Below are 26,786 nucleotides of genomic sequence, written 5' to 3'. Positions count from 1 at the left end.
GCTGGCCTCGCTGCAGGGGGGGACTGGACCTCGTCCAGCCCTTCCCATCTGCCCATTCCACGTGACTGTTTTTTTTTTTTATTTGGGTTGTTGTTGTGTTTTTTTGTTTTTTTTTTTAAATAAATGTACTTGTGCACACCCAGCTGCCCCCTTGTGTCTGGCCCTGCATCGGGTCCCCCAAACCTCAGAGGAGGAGGGGGGAGAGCCCTAGGGCCGGTGGGTGCTGTGAGGGGGGGGCACTGGGATCAACTGGTGGGGTCGGGGATGGGTCGGGAGGCGCTGGGCTGATGTGGGAGGGGATATGCACGGGGGGGGCCTGGGGGGTGCAGATGGATGGGGGTGCACCAGGCTTAAGTGGGGGGTGTGAAGGAGCTGGGGGGACACTGGTTTGAACTGGGGGGCAGTGCGGGTGGCTGGGTGGGGGTGCACTGGGCTGAACTGGGAGGCGGGGCTGGGCTGGGTGCGTGGCGTGGGGAAAGGCTGCGGCAGCTCCTCCTGCTTTCGGTTTCTGTTCCCGACCGGGGCGGGGACTGGGATCGGGACCGGGGTCGGTGCGAGCCGGGCTGCTCGGCACGGCTCGGTTTGGCTCGGCTCGGTTTGGCTCGGCTCGGCTCGCTTCATCCCAGACCCGCTCAACCGCGTGTCCCGGCCCGGCATCGCGACCAAGAGGGGTCCCCCCACGGCTGCCTCCCCGGGTTTCGTTTCCTACCGGGGACCGGTGCCGTCGACGTTGACCATGGAGCTGCGCGGGTACCAGCACGAAGCCGTGGCCCCAGCCCTGCGTGGCCGCAACAGCATCGTCTGGCTGCCCACGGGGGCCGGCAAGACCCGCGCCGCCGTCCACGTCTGCTGGAAGCACCTGGAGAGCCGGCGGGACGGCAGGGTGGCCGTGCTGGTCAACAAGGTGGCCCAGGGTCCCCGTCCCCTACCCTGGGAGATAACGGGGCGGGGGGGGGGGGGGGCGGGACGGGGACACACAGCGCCGGCTGCTCGCCGGGCGGTGGTCCCGGCTCGGAGCTGATGGGGTCGGTGGGTGTAGGTGCACCTGGTGGAGCAGCACGCCAAGGAGGAGTTCCACGTCCTGCAGGGCGCCTTCAGGGTGACGGCCATCAGCGGGGACAGCAGCCACAAGTGCTTCTTCAGCCAGGTGGTGAAGTGCAGCGACGTCGTCATCTGCACGGCCCAGATCCTGCACAACGCGCTGCTGAGCCGGGAGGAGGACACGCGCGTGGAGCTGACGGGTGGGCACGGGACCCCCATGGCTGGGACCGCCCCCCCCCCCCCGGCTGGGACACCCTCCCCGGCACGTCCTGCGCTGCTCACCCCGCTCTCCTCCCTCGCCCCGGTGCAGACTTCTCCCTGCTGGTGATAGACGAGTGCCACCACACGCACAAGGAGGCCGTCTACAACAAGATCATGTTGAATTACCTCCAGCGCAAGCTCGGCGGGCAGCGGGACCTGCCGCAGATCCTGGGCCTGACGGCGTCCCCCGGCACCGGGGGGGAAAACGTCCTTCGAGGGGGCCGTGGAGCACATCCTGCAGGTGGGTGCTGCGCCCCCAGCCTGGGGTTCGGTGGGGTGCGCGGTGGTGGTGCCGGGTGCCAGCGAGCACCCAGCATCGTGCTGGGCTGCCGGGGCTCAGGGCTGGGTTTTGGGGCTCTCCCCTTTCAGATTTGCGCCAACCTGGACACCGAGGTGATCACGTCGGCGCAGGAGCACATGCAGCACCTGCAGAGACAAGTGCCCCAGCCCAAGAAGCAGTACGACCTGTGCCAGGAGAGAGCATGGGTGAGGGTGGCAGGTTGAGCTCATGGCATTGCCCCCAGGCCCTGTTGAGCTGGGGGGGGGGTCCTGGAGTCCCCCTGTCCACCCAGCTCAGGCCGGTTGAAGGAATCAGCTCAACCAGAGCTTTGGGGCAGGGGATCCCATAACCGTCCGGGTCCTGCCACACAAACCACCCTTAACCCCAACCCACCCGGCTGCACCCCCGGAGCAATGTCCCCAACCCCCTGGGTCCTGAGCCCCTCTCCGCTCCCAGGACCCCTTTGGCCAGCGGCTGAAGAAGATCATGGCGCAGATCCAGCAGCACATGGAGATGGCGGGGCTGCCGCAGGACTTCGGCACGCAGACCTACGAGCAGCAGGTCGTGGAGCTGGAGAAGAGAGGTGAGGAGGCGGCGGGAGGGGGTGCTGGGGGGCACGGGGCTGGCGGGGGCCGGGTGTCACCACCCCGGTCCTTGTTCCCTCGCCAGCGGCGGAGAGGTTTTGTCGCAAGACGCGGGCGTGCGCGCTGCACCTGCGCAAGTACAACGACGCTTTGCTGATCAACGACACGGTGCGCATGGTCGACGCCTTCCAGTACCTCCAGCAGTTCTACGCCACGGAGAGGGACATGAAGGACCCCACCGAGCGCTTCCTGGCCACCACCTTTGAGGGTAAAAGAAGGGCCCGGAGGGGTTGCAGCAGGGTGGGTGCAGGCTGGTTTTGGGGGCACGGAGCACCCCTCACACCCCGCTTGCCTGCGCAGAGAACAGGACGAGCCTGCTGGCGCTTGCTGGGTGCCAGCGCTACGAGAACCCCCGGTTGAGCAAGCTGGAGGAGATCCTGCGGGAGCACTTCCAGCCCCAGGGCTCTTCTCGGGGCATCGTCTTCACCAAGACCCGCCAGAGCGCCTACAGCCTACTCAGCTGGCTGCAGGATGCGGCCGCGCTGGGCGGGCAGCACATCAGGGCGGCTGTCCTCACCGGGGCTGGCTACAGCAACCAGACCAGGCACATGACGCAGGTGAGGGGACCGGGACGTGCACGGAGCACTGAGGATGGGAAGGAGCTGGATGGGGTCCAGCCCTACCTCTCTGCACGCTTTGGGGGTGCCGCGAGGGGCTCAGAACCCTACACAGTCCCCGCTCCAGGAGCAGCCCCGGAGCATTTCCCTCTTTGTCCCCGCAGAACGAGCAGCAGGACGTGATCAGGCAGTTCCGCAAAGGAGACCTCAACCTGCTCTTCTCCACCAGCGTGGCCGAGGAGGGCCTGGACATCCCCAAGTGCAACATCGTGGTGCGCTACGGGCTGATGACCAACGAGATCGCTATGGTGCAGGTAGCACCCAGGCTCCCTCCAGCCCCCCTGCCTGGTCCCTGCTGGGATGCCCCAAAGCCACCTGGGGGGGGCACGTGGGGACCCCCATTACACCCCGTGCATCCACTGGCAGCTCCTTGGGGACGAGCCCGACCCCAGGCAGAGCCTTGCAGAGGTGCAGCGGCACGGGAGGAGCGTGCCGTGCCCCACAGGACCTGCGGCACGAGGGGGTCGGCCACAGCCCTCCCCTGCTGACCGCAGCATTTGGCCGCTCTGTTACAGGCCCGGGGCCGTGCCCGCGCCGAGAACAGCGTGTACTCTGTGCTGGCCAAAGCCAACAGCAGGGAGGTCTCCCGGGAGCTGCTCAACGAGGACCTGGTGGAGCTCATGGAGAGGGCCATCCGGGCGGTGCAGGCCATGCCCGAGAGCGAGTACCGCCAGAAGGTGAGCGCTGCGGAGGGCCAAACAGCTCCTTCCCCTGGCTGCTGATGGGCACAGCCCTCTCTGCGCCCTGGTTTTGGCTGCCTGCTCTCCCCTTGGGGCAGCACCAGCTCCTGGGAAGGGGTGGCATGAGCTGCACGGGGCAGCGTCTGCGGGTCTGTCCCGCCGTGCGGCTCAGGCTCTCCAGGACAGCGCAACCCTCCGTGGCCACATCTCCTGCTGCGTCTGCGGTCTGTCCCTGTCTGTTACCCCGTGCTGACCCCGTCCTCCCCCTTGTCTCGCCTCCCCTGCCCTCTTTGCAGATCGCGGAGCTGCAGCGAAATGCTGTCATCAGCTGGCAAGTGAAAGAAGCCAAGATCAGCGAGAGGCGGCAGCAGCACGACCCGGACGACGTTCGCTTCTACTGCGTCAACTGCAACGTGGCCGTGTGCTGCGGCAGCGACATCCGCACCGTGGAGGGCATGCACCACGTGAATATCAACCCCAATTTCAGGTAGGAGCGAGCAGGCAGAGTCCGGCTCTCAGGTGTCACCCACATGAGCCACTGCGCTCTCTGCACAGGATGGGCAGGGGTGGCAGCAGCCTGGGGACATTGCTCCGGGGAGGTCACGGGGGCTCCATGGGGCCGTGTGGCTACGGGAGCATAAGTGCTGATGGGGTTTTATCCCCTGGACTGTCCTTAGGGTGATTTTTGGTCCTTTCCTTGCAGGTTTTATTATACAGTCTCGTTGGGGAAAATACACTTCGCGCGGACGTTCAAGGACTGGGAGCCTGGGTGCCGCGTCATGTGCAGCGGGTGCAGCCAGGTGAGCGGGGCCACGGAAATCCCCCCTGCTTGCCCCTAGGCTGTGCCGCTCTCCTCGTGCATCAGCTCCTGGCCGAGGAATTGGGGCTGCCTTTCCCTTCAGCACGTGGTGCCTCTTTGTGCCACGTGTGCGGGACATGGATGTGGGTAGCTGTGCCCTGGGACGTGCCCTGGGAGGAGGGAGCTGCCTCCAGCACCCAGCTGTGGGGTCGCAGGCACGGCCCTGCAGCCTGGGCTGCTGCACCACACGGTGGTGACCATCCCCCCCTCCCCGTCCACGCAGGAGTGGGGAATGGAGATGATCTACCAGCACGTCAAGCTGCCCATCCTCTGCATCAAAAACTTCGTGGTGGAGACCCCGGATGAGAAGAGGAGGTACAAGAAGTGGAGCAGCGTGACGTTCCCCATCAAGGAGTTTGACTACCTGGAGTACTGCTCCAGCACCCAGGAGGACGAGTCCTTTTAGAGCCAGCTCGCTCGGGACTACTCACAGGCCACAGGGACCCTCTCTATCCCCCTCGCCATGGGGCAATCCCCCCGGGCCCATGCAGACGGGCAGCTGTGCTTGCTCTTTCCCTTTCCAGCCTGAGCTGCTGCAGCACAACCCTTCCTAGAGCGCATGGCTGCAGGGGGAGAAGGCTTCGCTGCGCCCATCCTCAGGGCGCGATCCCAGGGGAGCGGCTGCAGGGTGGTGATGAAGGACAAGGCACGGGGATGGAAAAGCTCCCGAGCCCTTGGTGCCCGCTGGCCAGCCGCTCCTGTCCCCGCAGCGCGCTGGGGCTGTCCCCACGGCCGGTGCAGGACCCCGCTTAGGGAGCCAGCCACCCGACACGGGCACAGGGTGCAGTCCGGCGTTTCTCTGCTTTGTGAATTCGACCATCCTGCATTAAAAGCATGTGTTCATGCTGGGCATGAAGGCGACGCTGTGCGGTCTCATTCATCGTGCGAGCTCGCTGCATGCGGGTGGGAAGGATGCGGGCAGCCCTCGCTGTGGGGCACAAAGCCCACGTCTTTGTGCCTCCTGCCCTCGGCAGAACTCGATGGGATGGCTCTGGGATGTTGCACGGAGCCGGCCCACGGCATCACCCACCTGCTAGCTATCACACACCGTGTTGGCTCTGCCAGGGTCCCCGCCAGCAGCCCCCCTGCCTGGGGAGCAGTTTGTTTGCGTGGGGCTGCCGCAGCCGGACCCCCCCGTGCAGCCACCAGCACCTCGCCCACCCCGGGGGGGAGCAGAGCAGAGCAGAGCAGAGCGGGCTGTGGACCCTCCGGCACGGCTCAGCCCTGCAGAAGCACATCCTGGAGCCGCAGGGGGATCTCCCCTTGTGCAGAAATAAAAGGGCTGAGGGGCTGAAATGGGGCACCCAGCACAAGGGGGGTCCTGAGCTGCCCCGCCTGGCTCATCCTGCTCCGGGCAGGGGGTGCTTTGCCCTGGTCCTGGCCCGGGGCTCCCGTCCCTGCTCTCCCCCCGCCGGTCGCTAGAGGGAAGCCAGCGCCCGGTGCCGGTGCTCGGCGGCCGGGGAACGGCCCCAGGGGGGCGATGCTGGGGTTCAGGGGTCCTGGGGACACGGAGCGGGGCTGCCACGCGTGGACCTCGCCGTGCGCCGCTTCCCTCGAGGGTCCTGGGGGGGGGACGAGCAAATGGGGAGCTCCCCCCGTGCGGGGGCACAGCCCAGTTCCAGGTGGAGGTAGCCCCGGGGGGAGCATGAAAGCCAACTCCTGTTCATCAGAAAGTAGGTAATGAGGCCGTTTGAGTTATTTGCAGCTCTCTGCGGGCTGCGATGGCCTCTCCTACCTCTCCCCAAGCAAGAGCCCTCCTGCGGGGCCCCCGGATCATTTTGCTAAGCTCAAATTGCCCTGATTTGGGTTTGGAGAATCCAGGCTGGGAGTTAACCTGATGGGGGCCTGCAGCTCCGGGCAGTACGACCTCCCTCCAGCCTGGATGGCTCCGGCTGGCCCCTTACCCCCTTTGCTCCCCCAAACCTTCTGCAACGCTGATCCAAACTTGCCCATCTTTAGCAAGATTACCCCTGTGGGATACACGACAAGGAGATCATTGCTGTGTGGGGCTCTGCGGGTTTTACAGGTGCCTCGTGGGTCTGCACCCAGCCTTTGCCCTTTCCCCCCAGCCCTGTTTAACACCAGCCCCCTTTGGCTTCTCCCTCCTGGGAGCTCAGGCACCTTGGGCCCGGTGGCAGGGAGCAGCCGATCTGCAGCGACTGCCGCTGTGACCTTGGCTGGTGTCCTTCAGAGCTGGCGTCCTTTGGAGCTGAAGTCTGCAGGCTTCTCCCTCGGCAGCTCTGCCCCGTGCCCGTTCCTCCCGGATGCCCTGGTAATGGCACCTCGGGGGCTGCGTCTCCATCCCTGCATCCTCATCTTTGGGTGGAGGCACTGGCATCTCCCCTCCGATCAGCAGCTGGGGTCACTCCCGCATCGATCGGGACTGGAGCGTGCTGCTGCACTGGCCTCAGAGTCACGGGGACACAGGGAGGCTGAAAGTCCCTGTCTGACCACGTCTACGTGCCATGGGGCTGCCCAAGCGTGTCCCCAGCCCCAGCCAGCCCCCTGCATGTCTTCGCTTCATGCCGCTTGTCCCCCCCAGCAGCCCCCAGCCCACGGGACCCTCTGCTCCCACCTCCTCGCGCAGCCCAGGGCCAGCTTGTCCTGTGATTAAAACAAGTCGAGAGCCCCACTTCATCATTCCAATTGCCTTGTCGATAAACAGGCATTAGCGAGGGCTGCTGGGCCAGTCCTTGCGCGCTGACACATCCCCCGTCAATAACCTCTGGATTTAAGCCTGTGGCTCGGAGCATCTTTGCTTATCTCAGCTCCCCGATGCACTTACGTTCCCGGCCGTCATAACTCCCTGCCTGTAAGCGCAGTCAGGCACCATTAGACCCGGAGCAAAGAGCTGCTGCAGCAACTTCTGCTGCTAAAAGTGCCACGAACGTGTTTTTTACCCTCTCCTTTGCAGGTGAGCTTCCCGCAGGTGAGGGCTGGACATGGGACAGGCTCCCAGCCCCAGTTCCTCCTTTGCCAGCATCCCCGTGCCTCCTGCAGCCGTGCGCTCACCGACCTCCCCAGAGCCAGGGCAGCACAATGATTTATTTTTATACAGCCCATTTCATTTATCGTCAGTACATCAGAAGGCAGCAATTCACCTTTCAATGCGCCAGCTGGAAAAAAAAAAACAACCCTCTGCTCTGCTCTGCCTGGAAGCTTCTCAGATTGGCCCTTCCTGAGGCTGGGTATTTAACGGAGCCTTAGAGCTCAATCTGTTTAGCTTACCGAAAAGTAGCCTGAGATGTGACTTGATTACAGGGCGCGAGTACCTTCCCAGGGAGAAAAGTGCCAGGTATTAAAGGACTCTTTAACTTTGCAGAGAGAGGAATAATAAGAACTGAAGGCTTGAAGATAAAGTCAGGCAAATTGAAACTCAGAATTAGGTGCGGGTCTCCAGCAGGGAGGGCGCAGAGCGGCTGCAGCAGCAGCAGCCCTGGGTGCCCCTCTGCAGGCGATGCCCAGGGCTGGGGACGTGACCTGGGGGGGGCTGCTGCATCCCACCCCGAGCGGATGATTTCTTGGACAGCAGCAGGATCGGTCTGGTGGCACCAGAGGGCAAAGGGGCTGAATTTGCTTCCCTGGCACATCTTAAACTCCTGGTGTCTTGGCTGGAGCCTGGGCGTGCAGAGGTGACCTTTCCCGGGACAGCTGAAGCGTCCCTTTCCGTAACAAGGGAAATTCCAGCCTGGTGAAAACTGCGCATCGTGGAGCAACTCGATCCCCAAAACCAAACCCCTTCTCCTCACGCTGCTTTTATCTCCCCTCTCCTCCCCCAGCATGTGCAGGAGCCTCCTCGTCTCTCTCCGCTCCACAGTCCCCTGACCGCCTGCTGCACCTCTGATGATTCCCTGCCGGGAATTAATCGTGGCTGTTCTCATGTCAGGTTTCTGCTGGATTAAACAAGGGGATTAGCATCAAACAATTTCCCTCCCGCCCCAAGCGGGGAGGCAGGAAATGCAGTCGCTGCAGGTTTCTTTCTGCTCGGGCTACAGAAGCTCCCTGGCGTAGGGACGGGTGATGCCAGCAGTGCCAGTGGCACGGGGGACGTGTGCCCAAGGTGCTGTGGGGACATGGGGCCAGCTCCTGGTCCCACTCAGAGACTGAGCCCGGGCAAGTCAGAGGCTCCCTGAGGAGGCCACGAGAGCCAAGGCTGGTGAAGGGAGGCTCCCAGCTCCGCAAGGGACACGGCCGAGCGAGCACCGGCGATTTCCTCCCCGCTGCTCCTGCATGCCTGGCCTCAGCTGTGGCCGGCAGAGGATGAAACAGCTTTGCAGGTGCAGAAGAAAAATCTGTCTTCCCAGCAGCTCCCAGATCTCAGAACCGGGGGACAATGACGCAGCTCAGGCCTTGACGCTGCGAACTTGGCAGGATTTATCCCAAGTTTCCTCCCCACCTAGGATCACAGCATCCATGGTCAGCACTTGGGCACAGCGCTGCCCTCTCAGCTGTTATTTAAATAACAATAATTATAAAAAACCTCTCATCCAGGGCATGTGGTTGATAAAAAGAACTGGTGCAGCTCCAGCCCTGCGCTGAGCGCAGACCTGACGGCTCTTGGGACCACAGCACCACCGGGGCTCCAGCCTGCTTCAGAGCCCCGCATCCCTTTTGGCCTGAATCTCCTCGGTTGCCTTCATGCAAGAAATATTTCCAGGGCAGCCAGGTCCCTGCTTGTGCGTACGGGGGCTCAGCTGTGCTGTGACTCTTCTGCGTTTGGTTTGGGCATCAGCAGACCAGGAAGGGAGGAGATGCAGCACAGTGGGGGTGTGAAAGCCGGGGACAACCACTGGAGTCTGCACGGCCCGGGGCTCGGGAGAGGACCAGGGACACAAAGCTGAAATATTGAAAAATTCCCAAACGAAATTTCATGCACCAAATATCGGGGCTGTGATTCTGCTGAGACCTGGCTTTATAATTGGATCTGTCAGAAACCCGTCACGCTTAACGTGCGGCTGTCAACAAGATGCGCTCTTTCTCGCTGCACGGCAAGGCTGACGCTGGTTTGCCCCCTCTCCCCGTCCCCTTTTCGGGGTCGGATCCGTGCTGGCAGCAGGGACAGCCCCGTCCCAGGAGCCTGGAGCTGCCCGGCCAGCAGAGCCCTGTCCTGGTGGACCCCCGGAGCTGCTCGCTGCAGAGCAAAGCCCTGAAAAAGCCCCCAGCGAGTGCACTCAGCTCAGGTACCAGCAAACCAGCCTGGGATCCATCAGGCAAAGAAATGGGGATGCAACAGGAATATTTGGTGCATTGACCCTTCTCATCAGCTGATGTAAATTAGCTTTACGTAATTAAATGCTGACCCCAGATCCTCCTTTTCTTTCTCTTGTCCTGCTGAATTTGGTTTCTTGCTCCGGGAGCTGGGTGACTGCACTGGGTGGCTGTGGGGGGGTGAGTTACCACATTCCTTGCTTATTGCTTTGCAGGAAAAAGCAAAAAAAAAATAAAATGCTTGTCTTCAGCTTGTGCTTCCCAGGGCCCAAGCTCAGCTTCCCCCAGCCCAGCAGAACCTGGATCCCTGTAAACCCCAGGTTCCTGCTGTAAATCAGGGGGATCCCTGGCAGCTGGGAGGTGCTGAGAGCGGGGCTGGCTCTGCTGGGGTCATCCCTGCACATCTGCTCAGCAGCTGTCCCTGCTCCAGCACGTTCCTTGCTCCTCGCACCCATGGGGGCGGCTCTGCTGGGCCCCCCCGTGTCACACACCGACCCCTCTAATGTGTTTTGCATCTGCTCGTGCCAGCACAACCTCACGGATTTTCCCATGCGGGGCACCCGTCCCGGCTGCAGGACCCCAAATCACGCAGCACCCAGAGGTGGCGCAGCGCATCCCTGCTCCTGCTTTGCTTTGGTGGCCATTGAGCTTTTCCTCCAGGTGCCTCCATTTCACTCCCTGCCCCAGGGGAAGGCGTAGGGACGAGGATGGGGACAGGGACGGGGGCAGGATGGTGCTGGTGATGCCGCGGTGGTGTCAGCGAGGCGTGGGAACCGAGCCGCCTGCAGCCACCAAGCACGCACGTGCCCGTGTGTTCTTCACCTGAGTAATCAAACTCTTTATGCAGTGTTTGATTAAAGGCCGCAAAACATATTACCTTTGATTCTTTCTCTTTATTTTTTGTTCCCTTCATTTGTCCCTTGGAGACGAGGGCTGCTCCGGCAGTTATTAGTCACAAAGCCCTAACCCCGCGCCGCATTCCTGCTATCTGAGAAATTAATTATTAATGGCGCATTAAACGGAGCCCTGGAAAGGGGCCCTGGGACACTGATAATCAGGAGCTAATTGAGGAAGAAATGAGATACCGCTCCCCTTGCAGAGCGAGGGCTGTGCAGCGCTGCGATACCCAAGGTGACCCCGCTACACCTCCCGGCCAAATGCGCCGGGCGCTGCGATGCCGAAACCTCGCTGCCAGCCCACGCGGGCACACACTGGTGTGACTGGGACACGCTGGTGTGGCTGGGGTGCTCTGCATGGTCCCCGTGCCCTGCTGTGGCCGGGATGCTGAGCTACGGCCGGGATGCTCCGTGCAAGCGGTCACCGATGCTCGATGCGCTGGGTGAAGCAGCACAGCCGGGAATGTCCCCGGGGACGCAGGGTGCCGGGACCAGCGGCAGCAGCCGTGGCTGGAGGAGGTGGAGGGATCAGTTGCATTCGGGGCTTTCGCTCAGATTTTTTCCAGGTCACCCGTGAGGCTGCAGAGCAGGCAGGACACGCTCTTTGGTCCTAAAGAGGCATCGGAAAGCTTCAGGGTTTGCTTTCGTGCCTTTCGTGCCACCATGTCCCGTCGTGGTGGCTGCGGGCTGGCACCTGTGGCCACCCTAAATCTGCCCCTTTTGTTAAGGGCTGCCTGCCCCTGGCTTGTGGATGCTCAGCCCCACGGCACTGCAGCCCCACGGCATCGCAGCCCCACGTCCCCTCCAGCACAGTCAGGTTGGGACCAGAAATCCTGTGACCGGTGATGCAGGAGGGTTTACAGCCCCATGTGCCATTCGTTTGGTTTCAAGCACATCACCTGGCACCCGCTGCGGGTTCTGGCTCTCCATGCCCCCCTTTCTGGCTGTTATGGGCATGCGTGGGGCTGGCAAACAGTGGCAGAGCAAACAGGGGGGGCTGGGGGGGCTGGCAGGAGCCTGCCCAGCACAGGAGGGCAGAGAGCTCCCCTGCCATCCTTCCCTGCCTTCTGCAATGAGGGCTGAGTTATTTCAATCATCTTTTATTTACTTCTCTTTTACAGTTTCTCTGCACCATGGGCCTGTCAAGTTTCTCTTTTTTTCCCACTCCAGCTGCATTAAAGTGTAAAAAACTTCTCCTTTTAAGCCCAGGCTAAATGGCAAACCTGTGCGAGCTGTACAACTTTCTGCAGCGGCTGGGGCAAAGCTGGGAAAAAACGCTACGGGGTGGATAATGCCCTGTCCTCACAGCTGGGGGGTTGAAAACTGCCGAGATTGCCTCTTGTATTGGCACCGCTTTGCCCACGGAGACATGGGGGGCACAAACACACCTGGGTCACGGCCTCTGCTCTGCCACTGTCCCTGGGCAGTTCTGTGCCTCAGTTTCCCCCAGTACAAACCAGCAGCACCGAGACCCAGCTGGGGCTCCTGGCACCTCCCCGGCACAGCAGAGCCGGGCGCAGCTGAGCCCCCGCAGCCAGGTGAGGCCGTTTGGAGGCTCCCCACCCTGCGGGGAGGCTGCTTTAAAGGCTGCTGTCCCCTGGGGGCTGCCTGGGGGAGGGCTGCTGACAAGGAAAATGAGAACTAGGCTTATTCTGTTGGGAGGTGGCTGTTGCTATTGCTGGAGTAGAGCTGGCCTCGGTGACATTTTCTGAGCCCCGGAGGCAGGAGTAACCTTCAGGAGGGGGCAGGTGTGCGCTGCTCCGGTGGCACGGAGGGACTGGGGGGGGACAGCCGTGCCCCCCAGCATCAGACCCAGGTTATTTTTCCCCATAGGTCTGGCTGTCCCCTGTGAGGTCTGTGATGACCCATCAGCCGGAGACCTGAGTGGGGCCACCGATGCTGCCAGCACCAAGTCCATGTTCAGGATGAGGCCCCCAAGCTCACGGTGCTGGCTCCCAGCTGCTGTGACCCCAGGTCCTGCGGGGTCTGGTGCTGCTCTCCCCACGCTGTGGGTGCTGCCTCCTGCCCTGTGTAGCTTTTTGGGGGTGAGCCTTGCTCTCCATGCCCCTGGTGCCCCAGCATGTGCTGCTCCATCGCGGTGCTCCCCGCTGGGAAGAGCCAAGATGCAGCTGCTGGGTCTTGGGGCTTGGAGGACCAGGGAAATCTTTTAGCATCTTCAGCCCCAAATACGTGCATGCAGGGGGTGCTGCCAACGCCTGGCTGTCCCAGCCCCAATGCGCATCCCGCTCTCCCAACCCTCCAGCCCAGAGGTTTTTGGGGTTTGAACCCAAATGTGGGTGCAGGGCTGAGTCCTGCCCTGCTCCTGCCCAGCCGGGGCTCCCCGCATCGCACCCAAGCAGCCCCTGAGTCCTGGCATAAATATTTATGTGGTGACGCTCTTCTAAATATAAAGCTTTATCTGGAATTTCATTTAAACGTTAAGTGTAGATAATTTATTTATAATTAATGTAGACATCAAGTCCCATCTCTGGAATGCCTGTGAGCTTTCATTTATAATTGGGAGGTAAGTCAGAAGCTAGAGGCTGGGCCTCTTATCAGTTTGGGTTTAATTTTCCTCCTACAGCAAATGAAGCTGCTGCAATTCATCTCTCATTAGGAAGAAGCACAAAACTCCCCTAAAATAACAGTTTTATTGGGAACATGTAATAAACCCATCTCTGTTCCTCTCCTCGCCTTTGATAATGTTACCAGGGCTCACAGCTCCCTTCAAAGTGTTGCTCCAACTTAAAAATAAGTCTATTAAAAATTTAAAACCGCTTTTCTATACAATAAATTTTGCTCCCTGCAATTATGCGGAGGGACTAGTTATCTTGCCTTTTGTAGATTTTAATTAAAAGTTACAGCAGGAAGGGAAGAACAACTGCCATGCACTAACAGGAGCCTCTGCCGGAGCTGATTTACCGGAGCCTTTCCTGGCTGGGCACCGGTTCGGGGGCAGCTCCGTGGCTGGGCGAGGACATCAGGATGTGACATTTGCACCAGAATGCTTGGGTGAGCGGCTGGGGATGAGGAATGGCTGTGGGGTCCTGCGATGCAACCACCAGGGTTTTTATGTAGGGTCTTGGCGTGCAAACTCTGCCAGCAGCAGCGTGGCTCTGGGGACCTGGGTAGGGGCTGGTAGGGCACTACTGCCCCAAATATTTTTAATTTCTAGAAATCAGCTGGTCCATCGCTCTGCCAGGAGCCAGGTGGCCTCTTCCCCAAATATTTTTAATTTCTAGAAATCATCTGGCCCACTGCTCTGCCAGTAGCCAGGCGGCCGCTTCTCCCCGCTGCTGCGCTCGGAGGTCCTTGAGCCTTTCCTCGCCAGGCCTGTTACCATGTAGCTGTGAAGCAGAGGCTTGGAGCAGCTCTCCTCCCGCCTGGATGTTTCACAAAGCTAATAAAACCATCAGCAGAGGAGGCTCAGCACCAAAAATAGCCGGCGCACGGGACGGAGCGGAGGCGGCCGCGGGAGCGAGCGGTGCCTGGGCAACCCTGTAAACAGGAGAGCATCGCCGGGGCTCGCTTGTCCCCGGTGCTTGTTTTTGAAGTCATTCAATGCCCCCTGTTTCTTCCAGCTGCTGCTGGAGGAGAGGAGGGCGTGTGCTGGACACCCTGCATGGCTGCTGGCTCCTGTCCCCGCCATGGGGCTGGAGCATCCCCGCTGTGGGGCAGCCTCTGGGCTGCTCTGCCAGCCCCTGTGCCAGGATCTGCTGCGTGCTCTTGCTCCGCAAAACCAGGAGCCAGGTCCTGGGACAGAGATGGGACAAAGCCCCCGTGGCCCCAGGGTAGCCCTGGTGTAATGCTGGGAGAGCTGGCTCTGCTCGTGAGCTTTGGAACCATCTGAGATAGCTTCAAGGTTTGCTTTTCGTCCTCTTTTGCTCGCAGCTGAACCAAGTCCAAGCAATGGAAGCGTTGCAATGAAACAGGTGAGTGTGGTGCACATGGGCAGCTGGAACGTGGGCGTTTGGGTGGCTCGTCCCTTCTGGCACATGGGCTTGGTCACCGGCCTTGTCCTGCTGTCCCCAGAGCTCGGTGGCAGGAGGGAGATGGTCGCCATAGAGGCAAGGTGTTGGCAGAGCTCAGGACACAGACGGGGATGTCCCAGCCCTCTCACCCTGTCCCTAACTGCAGCAGGAAGGTGCTGGTGCAGCCCTTGGTGATCTCCAACCCACGCACCCCGGGGTGCTCGCTGCTGTGCTTACGGCAGCACCTCGCAGCAGAGTGCTGAGATTCGGTTAACAAGGTAATTGCTCATGTACAAGGGTCTGCAAATGATTTAGCTTCACCTTTTTTTTTTTTACAGCAACTTGTGCAGAATTAAAGCCTTGGCCCCTGAGGACTGTGTGGGTTTCCCCCAAACCCAAACGCAGGTGTGTGCCTGGGGGCCGGTGCCCTCCCACGGAGGGGATGTGGGAAGGGAAGGGCAGGGCCCCCTTTTCCAGGCTGATTTCCAGTCCAATCACTGCCTCTGTCAAGAGCCAGGTAATTTGCTAATTGGGCTAATGGGCACAGCACTGGCAGGAGAGCTGAGGTGCTGCTGGCACGGGCGCGCTCACTCCGTCTTACTGGCTCATTGCTTTTCCAAGCAGTGGTGGAGCAGCCCCTGTCCTCCCACCTGTGTCCCCACCATGATGTCACCCAGCATGGGCCACCCTGGGGACACCACAGGAGCTTTGACAGATACCCTGCAGCCTGACAAAAACATCTTTAACCAGTTCTGGTTAAAGACTTGTCTCCCTATTGCCTCCCCTTTCTCCAGGCTGGGAAGATTCATTGATCTGGATTTGAAACATTTATGAAATCTTTATGGGCTTTTGCAAAGATTTTAATTCCCTGACAGTGCTGCTCTCACCAAAAAATATATATATATTTATGACTCAATGAGCAATTATAGGCTTAACAGCTGCTGAACGGCCGCAGCAGCTGCGGGAGCAGCTTGGCACAGCTCAGCACCACGGCCGAGGAGCCAGGGAGGGTTCCTGGAAAGCGGTGCTGGGACGGAGACCTCCCAGGATCAGGGCTGTGGGACCTGTGTTGGGTTCCCCATCCCTGGGCAGCTGCAGCGTGTCCCCTCCTCTACCCACCTGTCCCCTCCACGCCTGGGTACCGAGCAGCCTGTGGCTGTCCTCTGATGATTTGGGATGATTTTGGGACACGGATCATAGAATCACGGATTCAGCTAGGTTGGAAAAGGTCTTCAAAATCAAGTCCAGCCATCAGCCTGAGCTACCGAGCCCCATCACTAAGCCATGTCCCTTAGTGCCACATCCACGTGTCCCTTAAAAAACCCCAGGGACGGGGATTCCACCACTTCCCTGGGCAGCCCCTTCCGATGCTTCCACCCTCTCCGTGAAGAATTTCTTCCAAATCCAAACCTCCCCTTGCGCAACGTGGGACCATTAATGCTGCGGGGGGGCTGGGGCTCTCTTGGTGGGACACAGGCAGGGCTCGTGGTCCTGCGGCTCCACTTCTGGGCTTGGAAACATCACAAAAGCATCGTGGCCAGGACTGCCTTCAGCTCCTTCATCGCCCCTGCCCCGTGTCCCTGCGGTGTCCCCGGGCAGTGGCAGCCCCTTGCTGCTGGGGGCTGGGAAGCCCCCAGTCCTCCCCCACTGCCCTTAGGTTGCTGGCTGCTGGCTGAGCTGTAAAACTTCCCGTTTGCTGACTGGGGATTGCCCAAGTCCATAAACATGAGGAAGAATGCCCTCTGAGCTTGGACACATGCCTGTTCCCAGCGTAAAGGGTAAGCTGCGGAGAGAAGCTGAAATCAGAGGAACATCTGGGAGCAGTAAGCTTACGCCGATGCTGGTGGCTTTGCACAGTGCTGCCTCTTGCATTGCACGGGCCCATGCTGGCTTGCAAAAACTTCCCTTTGGGGACTAATTTTTCTTTTGGATGTCCAATGCTACGTAAAGAAATGAGCACGAGGGCAAGGGGAGAGACTTTGTGGGTAAATGCAGCGAGACGGAGGGTTTGGAAGCGGCGTCCCCTCCTGCTAATCAACCCACAACGGTTTTGTGTGGTGCAGCCGGAGACGACCTTGCCTTTTGTTTAGAGGTTTGCCTTCAATTTCAGGACGATCTGCAGCAAACCAAGAGGCCCGAGGGCGACGAGCAACAAACAACATCCCAGGGAGAAGCTGAGATGCACTCGAGAAATGAGGTGTCCCTGGGGGTAGGGTAGCTCTGCTGCGATGCAGATCGAGGTGTCCCTACGAGGGTTGGGTAGCTCTGCTGGGATGCAGATCGTATGCCTTACCTTTTTTCTCTGTGCCGTGTTTTTTTTTTTTTTTATTTTTCTGGGAAGAGAAGTTTATTTGCCATAAGTCAGGGTTTGTTTGGAGCCAGCCGAGGCTGCGGCTGCGTGGGAAGGAGACGGGAGTGAGATGCGGCTGGGCAAGGTTGTGTAGGAAAATAAAAGCAGATTGTGACGATAACGCTAGGGAAAACATTTGCGTGAGGAATTCAGCTGGCAAAACCCATTGGTGTGGTGGGGAAGGAGCGACCGTCAGAGCTGTGCCCAAAATTTCAGCTGGAGCAAGCCCATGGACCACTAACAGTGATTGATGGATCTGATTCCTGCCTTGGGACAACCACTTCCACCCCACCTTGGGGGTGGGAAATTTGATCCAAGTAGCACCCCCTACAGCTGCATTTCGTTACAAATCCCCACTCCTTCTGTAGGGGTGCAGGGTTACAGGGGAGCAGTGTAGATGCTCCTGCTCCTGGAAACCCAGGTTTCTGAAGGGACCTGAGCCCAGATGTCCAAGGGTTCAGGGCCCACCACCGAGCAGATTGCTGGAATTGCCTGGCCGGGGGCTCATCCTGCAGCCAGGATGACCCGCAGGGACACGCAGGTGACAGCCCCTGGCACAATGTCATTTACCACCCGGTAGCTGAGCCACCCCACCAGGCCCTCCAGGCCCTCGGACCTCACTGCAATAAAAGTTATTTAAATAAATTCATTTCACTCTGCAGCTTCCAAACAGCTGAGAGGGCACACAAATGAGTTACCAGGGTGCAGCCCCTAAACCCGAATTCAGGTGCTGGCTCAGATCCTTAATAGGGACAGGCCAAAATGGGCATGGAAGATTAGGTTAATTAAAAACATCCCTGCATGAAAGCTTGCTGGTTACCCTATGAAAACTTCAGGAGATGGGAATGAGGGCAAAGAAAATATCGCATTGGGCTGAGTGGTGTGAAAGGCTGCCCGGGGGAGAGGGAAGGCAGCAATGACAGCGGATGGGGAGTCATCCTGGAAGAGGGGATACGGCCAGCTGTGTGTTTGTGCCGTGGTGGGAGGTGGGAAGAGGCTGCAGGGGTTAACGGGGATGCAAAAAGTGTGGAGGAGCTGCAGCCCTGTCTGCTCCTCGGAGAGGAAGGCTACGCCGTAATTGTCAAGTTCCTGACAGCCAAGGTAATGCAAGGTTTGAGATCCATTAGGCTGCCTGTAATTATTTATAGGGAGGGAAAAAAACCACCCAGCGTTGTAAAAATCAGATGGCACGGCAAATATATGCAACGAGCTTTGGGGAAAGAGTTCTTAAAGAACAGAGTAATTCATAACGAGAGCCAGCGGTGCTGCGCTGCTCTTCCTTGGGCCCCCAGCCCTGGCTCTGGTGGCAAGGAAGGGGCTTTTGGTCTGAGTGGGCAAAACCAAGAACTGCAGGGCCACCATCCCGTGGTCCAGCATCCAGGGTCCCGAAACAGCTGCTGGAGAGGACTTGGTGTCTCTGCCCCTGATTTCCACCTTCCTGGGAGCTGGGGTGGCCCCACGAGCCTCCAGCCCTGCTGCAGGAGCCCGGAGCTCGCAGGCAGCAGCCTCCAGCCCCTCTGCCAGCAGCTCCTGGTTGCCTGATCGGACTTTTCCATCCTGGCATCAATTCCGCTGCTACAGCAGGGGCGAGAGCTCCCGGGGCTGAGAGCTCCTGAGCGCGTCTGCTCTGGTGTAGAGTGCTCTTGGCCAGGGAGCCCGGGAGGGCCGAGCAATTCCCTCGCAGCCGGGCTGCAGAGCTTAATTAGCAGTTTGCGAAGTGCTTTGAGATCCTCTGCGCGGCGTCCTGGAGGAGGGCAAAATGTGATTATGTAAGGCATCTAGACAGAATATTCCTCGGGGTGGGGAGCGGGGTCTTTTTTATACCTGCCCTCCTGTGTCAACGCCGCGTGGCCCCGCTTAAAGGTTCTGGGAGCCGCTGAAATATTAATAACAGCGACAGCGATAGGAAAACACACGCTTTTCCAAAAATGTTGATCTTAGCACAAGGCAGCTGCGTGTCAGCAAAGAAGCCTCAGCCTCGCGGGTGCCTTGTGCTCCAGCAGCGATGACTTGAGAGCAGGCAGCGGCTCCCCGCAGGCCCCCCCTCCAGCCCGGCTCCGTTCTCCTCCTCCAGCAGCTGAGCTCCCCCAGCTCTTGCAGAGGCTCTGGGCACGACGCGAGGTGTTGTCCCCGCTGGGACAGCTCCGGGTCACACCTGGGGCAGTGCCACCAGCAGAGCCCTGCGGCCCCACTGGGGACACCGGTGCCACCTCCGCTGGTCCCCGTGCTTCAAGTTTATGCAGAATTGGGTGTTTTTCTGCTGCTGGCATCTGCAGGACTTGGGAGCTTTGGCCTGGAGGTGGAGGGGAAAGCTCAGCGGGCAGGATTGGGACCTGAGTGTGTGCATGGCGCTGAGTCCACTGGGCACCTCTGTCCCCCCAAAACCTGGGTGCCCTCCCCGCTGCTCTGCTGGCTCACCCCCTTCTGTGCACCCACCTGCACCTTCCTGCCCCCCAGCACCCCCCCGGGAAGGATGTGGGGAGCCCCTCGGGGGTGACCTGAGGCAGCAGAGCCGGGCTGGGGGGCCCCCACCTCCCCAAATCTCTGCCTCCCCAAACCTGCGGGATGCGCACGGTGCCGGTGGGAGGGGAGGAGGGAGGAGGTGGGGGGGGGACGGGACCGCGGCGGCGCGCACGCTGCCTTCATCCCCCCCCCCTTCCTCCTCCTCCTCCTCCTCCTCCTCTTCCTCCTCCTCCTCCTCCTCCTCCTCCTCCGGGAGCGCGCTCGCCCAGCCGGGAGCGAGCAGCCGGCGGGAGGATGCTGCAAACGGCGGCGGAGCCGGGCGGCTGGGCAGGTAGGGCGGCCGGGCGGGGGCGGAACGGGCTTTTTGGGGCAGCCGCCGGTCCTGAGAGCCCGATCCGGCCCGGGTCGAGGGGTCGGGATAGTTGTGGCCGTAGCAAAGTTGTCGGAAGACGGGGGATGCGCTGGCGAGGCGCGGAGGAGCCGGGGGGAGGTCGGCCCCCGGGGAGGCAGCCCCGTGCCCCGGCGGGGATGCTCCGGTTCCCCCCTCTCCGCCCCGGTTCTCCCCTCTGACGCCTGTTATGGGGCGAACCCGGCCGTGCAGAGCCGTGCACAGGGGCAGAGGGGTGTAGGGGGGGGGGGGCGGCAGAGCCCCTGCTCACACTGACCTCCTCGTGGGAAGGTGTGGAGACAGGAGGGAAACTTGTTCAGAGGAACTTTGCAGGAGCCCCGATCGCAGCCCTGTGCTGCCTTTTGCTCTGGAGCGGGACCTGTAGGGGTGCAAGGTGGGTGCTGGGTGTCCCCCAGCAGCCCCAGCTCCCAGCCTGTGGCTACCGAGGTGGCGATGCTTTGGGGTGCGCCGTGTGCCACCCGCATGGGCACGCGTTGGGGTTGTGTCCGTGGGCATCGTCTGGGCCCAAATGGTGCTTGCCAGGGTGGCTGCGTGCCATCGGGGTGTGCGGCCCGACCTGCGTGGGTGCCCGTGGGGCTGTGCCCGTGGGCACCACCTGCACCCTGCTCGCACCCATCACGGCGTCCACACAGGGCTCGCGGCGCTGGGGTTGCTGGAGCCACGGTGAGGTTGGCTTTGGAAATGGAGCCGCGGCTTGCCAGCTGTCTCCACAAGGGGTACTCGGCTTTTAAAGAAAAGGACTTTTGCTGAAGCCTTACAAAAGGGCTTTCTGTTAGCCAGCCGGGTAAGGAGCTCTGCAGCTCGGGGTGGCTGCGGTCTGGGGCAGGGCGCAGCCCTCCCAGGCAGGCGCAGGAGCCCACCGATGGGCTCGCCGAGCAGCGGGGAGCTCGGCCACAGAAGCGGCAGCAGCATCCAGAAGACTGCCCGCACCATTCTCAGCCTTTACTGATCTGTTTTACTCTAAGCTGGAAGCAGCAGTGAGTTATCTCTGGAGCTTTTTCCGAGTCGTGTCGGGCTGGGATAGAGCTGGGGGACCTCTCCCCTGCTCGGAGCAAGTCGCAAGGAGAAGGTGCCTGCCTGCGACCTGCCCTTGAAAGCTCAGCGGCAGAGCTGCTGGTGCTGCACGCCGGCTGTGCGGGGGGAAAACCGCCTCTTGCACAGGATCTGAACTCCTCTCTCTCCTCTGCGTGTGCCTGGTTTGTTTTTTTTTTTTCATTTTCAGAGCAAATTTTAAAAGTGCGTCTTAAATGCAGGAAATGATTTTGCTTGAACCTAACATCCAGGGCCCAGGTTTAGGCTCCTGGAGGCTTTATGGGGCTGCTAGGTTATCTTCCCCCGTGCGAAGGGGATCAGTGCTGTCTCTGCTATCTCTGCTGCTCGAGCTGCCTGCTCCCGTGCTGGTGTCGCTGCCTGCACCGGGCAGCAGCAGCTTTTGGCAGGGCTGTGGCGGTGTCGGGCAGGAGCTGGCCTTGTGCTGCTCGGCACGGAGCAGAAATCGGCTGCGTCTCCGCGATTAGCTGGGGCAGCCAAGCGTGGATTTTAGATGCTCTGTGCAAGTCTGTGGGTCGGCTTGTGGGGCACTGAGAACAGCACCAGTGGGAAGTGCCGCTGTATGAGACAGTCCTCAAATAAATGGGGCTCTGTCCTAGGCTTCCAGCCTGGCCAGGAGTTCCCGCAGCCACTGAAAGTCAAATCCATGCCCATTGACTTTTTTGTCTTTTTTTCCTTAAAGTGGCTGCAGGTGTTTTTCAATGGAGCCATCCAGCCAAGTGCCGGCTTCTCTGGCTGAGATTTGTCACTTGGCTGAAACAGCTCCGTGGGGGCGCGAGAGGAGCCACCCTGCTCCGGCGTAGCTGCCAGCGTACCTCTGCTGCCGATCAGCTCTCTCGCCATATGTAGAGTTCAGAATCAGGCTAGTGATAATGTCTGCTGTGGGATTTTTTATTTTTTTTTTTGCTTGTTTTGTAATCTGCTGCATGCATTAAAAAAAAAAAAAAAAAAAAGACTGGTATAATCCTGTATGCAAATGTGCAAAGCTTGGCTCCGAGCTCTCGGGGCGGTTACGTCGTGCTGCGCGGTGACTTAACGCCGGGCGCTTTGTGCACGAGCCCGGCTCAGCTCTGGCATCGTGTCCTGCTCGACCTGGTCCCTGGCCTGGGCTGGTAAAGTTGCTGCCCGTTGAAGGTTTTGCTTTGATGAAACGGCCGGCATCCTGTGCTGATAAACCAGGAGGTTGGTTTAAGAATAAAATGTGTTTGGCTTGCTGGTCCTCGGGTCTCATCCCCTTAGCTGGAATATGCAGGGTCTGATGCCGCAGCTGCAGCGGGTGAGGATCGGACCCTGCAACAAGCCTGTGCAAGGTGATGCTGTCCCATTAAAAATATAGTTTTTTAAATTATTTTTAAATTATTTATTTATTTATTTATTTTTGCCAGGTCCCATCCTTCTGCCTCTTCTCTCCTCTCTGGCTTTTCCTCTCTCTTTGAGCACCGAGACACCCAACTCAGACGTGCTGGCTCTATTTTTGCGATCAGGAAGAGTACAAGCACCATGGAACCTGAGCAGTTGCACAGGGACATCACACCCAGAGCTGTGGGGCTTTCCCTTCCCTCTTGCAGTGCTCGCCATCAGGCTGTTTTGAGGCTGTTTCTGCTCTCTGCCCCATTTATTTGTGGATGGCATCGTCTGCCCAATGCACTGGGCTGTAGTGGCATGGGAGAAGGTTGTGGGGTTAACTCAAGTTGTGTGATTTCAGGTTAAATCAAAACATGCTAAATCAAGTTGCTTTATGCTGTTGAATTTCCAGGATTGGAATCATACCTGTCCCGGAAGCCCTGGGCAATCTCCAAAGTGTGATGGGCTTCAAAATGAGGGAACCGGAGAGCCCCTCTCTCAGCTCCGGCCCTCGCAGACTCTTGTCCTTATTTCTCAGCCTTTCTGGGGCCAGTGCCAGACTTTTCCAAACCCAGAGCCCACAGTCTTGTGGGTCCTTAATTGTTCCTAGGGAAAAGAGAAATGCAAAAACATGCACCCCGAGCAGAGCAATGAAGCCCGTGAGGGTCTACTTGTCAATTTAGAAATAATATTGTGATATACAAAGGCTGTTTCGTAGTGTGATGCTCTCAGATTGCCTCCAAAATAGTGTCATAATTTATACGTCAAGAAGGCCCCGTCAAGAATTATATCTGTGCTCTCACGGAAATTCACGCTGTGGCTGCATGGTAACAAGTGCTCCTTTTTTATTAGAACCACAATAATTTACTTGCGAGTCGTAAAAGAGAACCTGGGTATTTAAGGAGCCTCGGGAAGCTCAGAAGTCAAGCTGTGGCTAATGGGTGTGTACAGGGAGATCCTTGGCTTCCCGTGCAAAGCTTTCACCATACTTAAAAAAAAAAAAATATATATATATATATATATAAAAAACACAACATTTTTTTCCCCCGATGGTCATGGGGGGCTCATCATGCTGCTGCGTTGCAAGGACTGGGGTGAAGGTGGCAGAACGTCTTGGGGGGCTGCTCCCCAGCTCCCCCAGAGCCCAGCAAGCTGTGGGACCCCCCCACAAAGGGGGCATTAAAGCTCTCCTGGGCTGCAGTGGGGGGCAGCTCAGCTGGGGGAGGGCTCCGGGGGGGCTCCCACCCTGCACCGCGGCACAGCTTGGGGCTTCTTTGAAATGGGAACGTTCCCGAGCTGTGATTTTCCCCGGCCTAATTATGGAAATTTTTTAATTAGGTGATAAGGAAGATCACTTGGAAATTGCAAGGGAAACAGTTTGAGGTTAAGTCCTAATCCGTGCCCGTGTCTGTCCGTGGATGGGGGCTGCTCCTTCTGCAGGAACCCCTGAAAGGGATGGAGGAGCAGGGGGGTCCCGTGGAGGCAGGGGTCTGCACCACTCCCCGTGGAAGAGCATCGGGGTTCCTTTAGCCAGCAGCTTTGATCCAGAAGGAATCAAACCAAGCTAGGTTTTGCTTGACCTGGCTCTGAGGCCAGTCTTTAATTTCAATTTAATTTTAATTGGGCTTATCGGAGCAGATGCTTTTATTCACGTATTTTTTTAGGGTCCGTGTTTGTACCTTGGACCCCAGGCAGAGGAGGAGCTGGGGCATCTCAGAGGGATGCCAGGCTTGGTCTCAGGGACACGGTGGCCCCAGTACCTGGCCAGGGCCGTGAGCACTTTGGGTATTTCTGGCTCTAACGTCTGGTCGCTGGCTCTTGCTCCGCATCGGCCGTGGGATGAAGGAGCTGTTGGTTTGTGTTTTTTTTTTTTTGCCAGCATGAGGTCGGAGGCTGCCCCTCACCTCCCTGTCACCACCCGGCTCTTTGAGACCTCTGCTGCCTTTGAACTGGGAAAAGCTCTGCAGAGCGTGGAGGAGCAGGTCACTCCTTTGTGAACGTGGCAGAGGATTGAGAGCTTTTTAGGATTATTATTTTTTTTAATTTGAATATTTTTTTGGAGAGGTGTGGGATCAGTGACCTGGCCTTGCAGGTGCCAGTTTGCTGAGCCATCAGCCAGAGGGTGACCAGAGCCATGCCTGGGGATGCCTCTGGGGGAAAGGTTTGGTCCAAAGGGTAAAGATGAGCTTTATACTGAAAAGAACAGCGGTGTTTTAATTCTTGTCCTTGTGGCTGGCTGACTAATTAGCAGCTTCTGTCAGCATTAAACCCTGGAAGTTTTCAGAGCAGTGGGTAGCCCTGCTTTTTGTGAGCTTGACTCTTTTATCTGGTGGTGGCACACACACGTGGCTGGGCATCCCGCTGCGTCTGCCTGAGGATGGGACAATTTCCATTGCTGGCTCCTGATGGCACAGCAAAGAGGCACACGGGGGCTCGAGGGCCACCTCTCTGCCCTGTGATGGCCAAAGCGAGGTCAGCGCAATGGGGTGAACCTTCGTCTTTTTTTAACCCTGCAGAAAAGAGTTTTTGCTCCGTTCCCAGTGTTTTTTTCACTGCAGACAGAGCCTAGACCAGGATTTTTTGGCATGGCCTGGCTGCAGCCCAGGGGTGAGGTGGGGTTACAGCGGCACACCCGGTGCTCCCCACCTCCTGGTGTCCGCAGCATGTGCACGAGGCCAGTCCTGCAAGCAGGCTGCGCCCTCGTTGCTCATTTTGGGGTCTCCTGCATCCCTTGCCAGCTGCTTTTGGAAGAGGGACGGGTCCTGGCCTCATCCTGCCGGGAGCTTCAGCCTGGTGGATGAGGTCCAGCACCCAGAGGGATTTCTGGTCTCAAAACACTTCAATAGCTCTTCAGGCAGCAGCGTTTCCTGCGGTGGGGACTGTGCCCTGGTGCCAGCAGCCTTTGGGGTGGCTCCCTTCTCCAGGGTTTGGACAAAAACCGGTGCCTCATGTCAACAAACAGCTCCCTCTCCAAGGAGAGAAGCGCACAGAGGAGCTTATCCAGCAGCCGCAAGCCCTGACCACAAACAGGATGGATCTGGCTCGTGCATCGTGTCCCAGAGCTCCAGCGCTGAGCCCTTGCTGCTCCAGCTCAGCACCTCCAGGTGCTCCCAGCACCCAGCCACCCTGCACTCGCTGCCCACCCAGGAAGTTTTCCTGGGGGGTTTTCTGCCCCGGCGTGGCTCCAGCAGCCCCCGATCCACATCTGAGCAGCAGCACAAGCCCAGCGTCGAGGGGGCTGGCGGGGGAGCACGAAATCTGGTTGGAATTAGGGTGCATCCCTGGGGATCAGCCCGTGCACAGTGCTGGGGGGAGCCGGGGGTTCAAGTTCTGCATGCAAATGTCTCCTGGTGGCCCCCACCAAACATCTTCCTTGGGGTTTCTGCAGATGTGTGTAATTGCTGGCACCTGAGATGGCGTAGAGCTTTGGCATTTGGCTCCCCGCGTGGCTCTGCTTCGGTATTTCCTGCGAGCCCAGGCGTTAATTCACGGGTACGGACCTTCGGTGAGAACTCAGCCGTGTTAGCAGGAAATAATTGAAGGCTTCGTACCGCTCCTTCGCACATCACCAGAACCATCCCCTGCTCTCTCCTCATTTAATCTGCAAGTCGCAAAGATGAAAAGAAAAAAAGAGTGGTAGGAGCAGCAGCTAGGAATTAGTACTTAAAACTGAAAAGGGCAGATCAGAGGCATCACAACAGGTATGTGGGATGGAACGTGCTGTCCTCTCCGGGAAGGAATTTCATCCCCATGAGCATCCTCCTAACACCAAGCCTCTCCTTGCCTGGGCTGTCCCATGCCCTGCTCGCCAGCCCAAGGAGATTTGGCCGCACGCTTGCCAGCCCAGCTCGAGGTCTCATCCCCCGCCAGGTTATAAATAACCCACGGAGGGGAATTGATTCTGGAGGACCTTTGCAGCTCCTCGTCCTGCCGAGCCTGCCAGAGGAGATGCTGGTGATGCTCCCCGTGCCACGACCTTGGGCTGCGCTCTTGGAAAACAAACCAGGAGCAGCCAAAGAGCCGCCAGCCCCGAGCAGCCTCCCCGCCGAGCCCGCAGGAAGGTTTTTCGCTCGCTTGGGAGAGAAACAACCTGAGCCCAGGTGGAGCTGGATTTGACGAGGCTCCCAGTGAATCGCGGCCCCCGAATATTCATTTATTTATTTATTTGAAGCGTCGCTTTTTCCGTTAATGTTTGTCATCTGTTTCCCTCCCGTCTTCCGAAGCACAGCACATGGCGCGGAGAGGCGCACGCACACGGGCGCTGTTTATTTCGGTCAGGAGCGCCGCTGCTTTGCATCCCTTTGAACTGCCGCGAGCGTTTCAGCACAGAAGATTTACTGTGTGGTGTGTGGCTGAAGTTTCTTTTGAGGAACCCTGAAATGTTTATAGAGAGGGAAGGAAAAAAAAAAAAAAAAAAGCCCCGACAAGAGGAGCTTGTTACCGAGCCAGCGGCTGCCGGAGGATGCACTGGAAGCTGGGGGGGGGGGCACGACCAGTCTGTGGCCCTGGGGGTCTCGGCATCAGGTCCCCCCCCACAGCAAAACCCTCCAATGCCCACTTCTGGGTGCATTTTATCACATTTATAGGGTGAAGCCTATACATATCCCAACTCCAAATTTTCACGAAGTATTAGCAACTCTGCAGGCTTATTTTTGAGCATCATTATGAAAGGACTTTAAGGATTAAATTGTACTCGGATTAGTCTTTGCTGCG

The 26,786-nt window shown here is 59.0% G+C and overlaps 3 protein-coding genes across 4 annotated transcripts in view; all 3 read left to right on the top strand.

Moving 5' to 3' along the window:
• The window catches only part of KAT2A (lysine acetyltransferase 2A), a 36,022-nt gene that overhangs the window by 7,732 nt on the left and 1,504 nt on the right, over positions 1 to 26,786 (top strand). The window contains exons 19-20 of the mRNA XM_040536638.1: positions 7,704 to 7,712; positions 19,224 to 19,233. The gene's annotated coding sequence lies outside the window, so the exon portion shown is untranslated. The remainder of the gene's footprint in view (positions 1 to 7,703; positions 7,713 to 19,223; positions 19,234 to 26,786) is intronic.
• DHX58 (DExH-box helicase 58) lies at positions 501 to 5,234 on the top strand. Its single transcript, XM_040536722.1, is given in 13 exon segments — positions 501 to 904; positions 1,040 to 1,241; positions 1,352 to 1,497; positions 1,499 to 1,543; positions 1,672 to 1,788; positions 2,039 to 2,165; positions 2,252 to 2,434; positions 2,527 to 2,783; positions 2,948 to 3,097; positions 3,359 to 3,520; positions 3,820 to 4,010; positions 4,227 to 4,323; positions 4,606 to 5,234. Coding segments are annotated over 13 exon segments (2,028 nt in total). The 5' UTR covers positions 501 to 736; the 3' UTR covers positions 4,789 to 5,234.
• Positions 19,498 to 26,786, top strand: part of ZNF385C (zinc finger protein 385C) — a 76,273-nt gene continuing 68,984 nt past the window's right edge. For both annotated transcript variants that reach the window (XM_040536787.1, XM_040536786.1), the window contains exon 1: positions 19,498 to 19,601. In XM_040536787.1, the coding sequence (XP_040392721.1) occupies positions 19,565 to 19,601 (37 nt within the window). In that variant the 5' untranslated portion in view covers positions 19,498 to 19,564. The remainder of the gene's footprint in view (positions 19,602 to 26,786) is intronic.

Source organism: Cygnus olor, chromosome 25 (assembly GCF_009769625.2).
Source record: "Cygnus olor isolate bCygOlo1 chromosome 25, bCygOlo1.pri.v2, whole genome shotgun sequence".
NCBI classification, from domain to species: domain Eukaryota; kingdom Metazoa; phylum Chordata; class Aves; order Anseriformes; family Anatidae; genus Cygnus; species Cygnus olor.
This window is presented reverse-complemented; position numbering and strand designations above follow the sequence as displayed.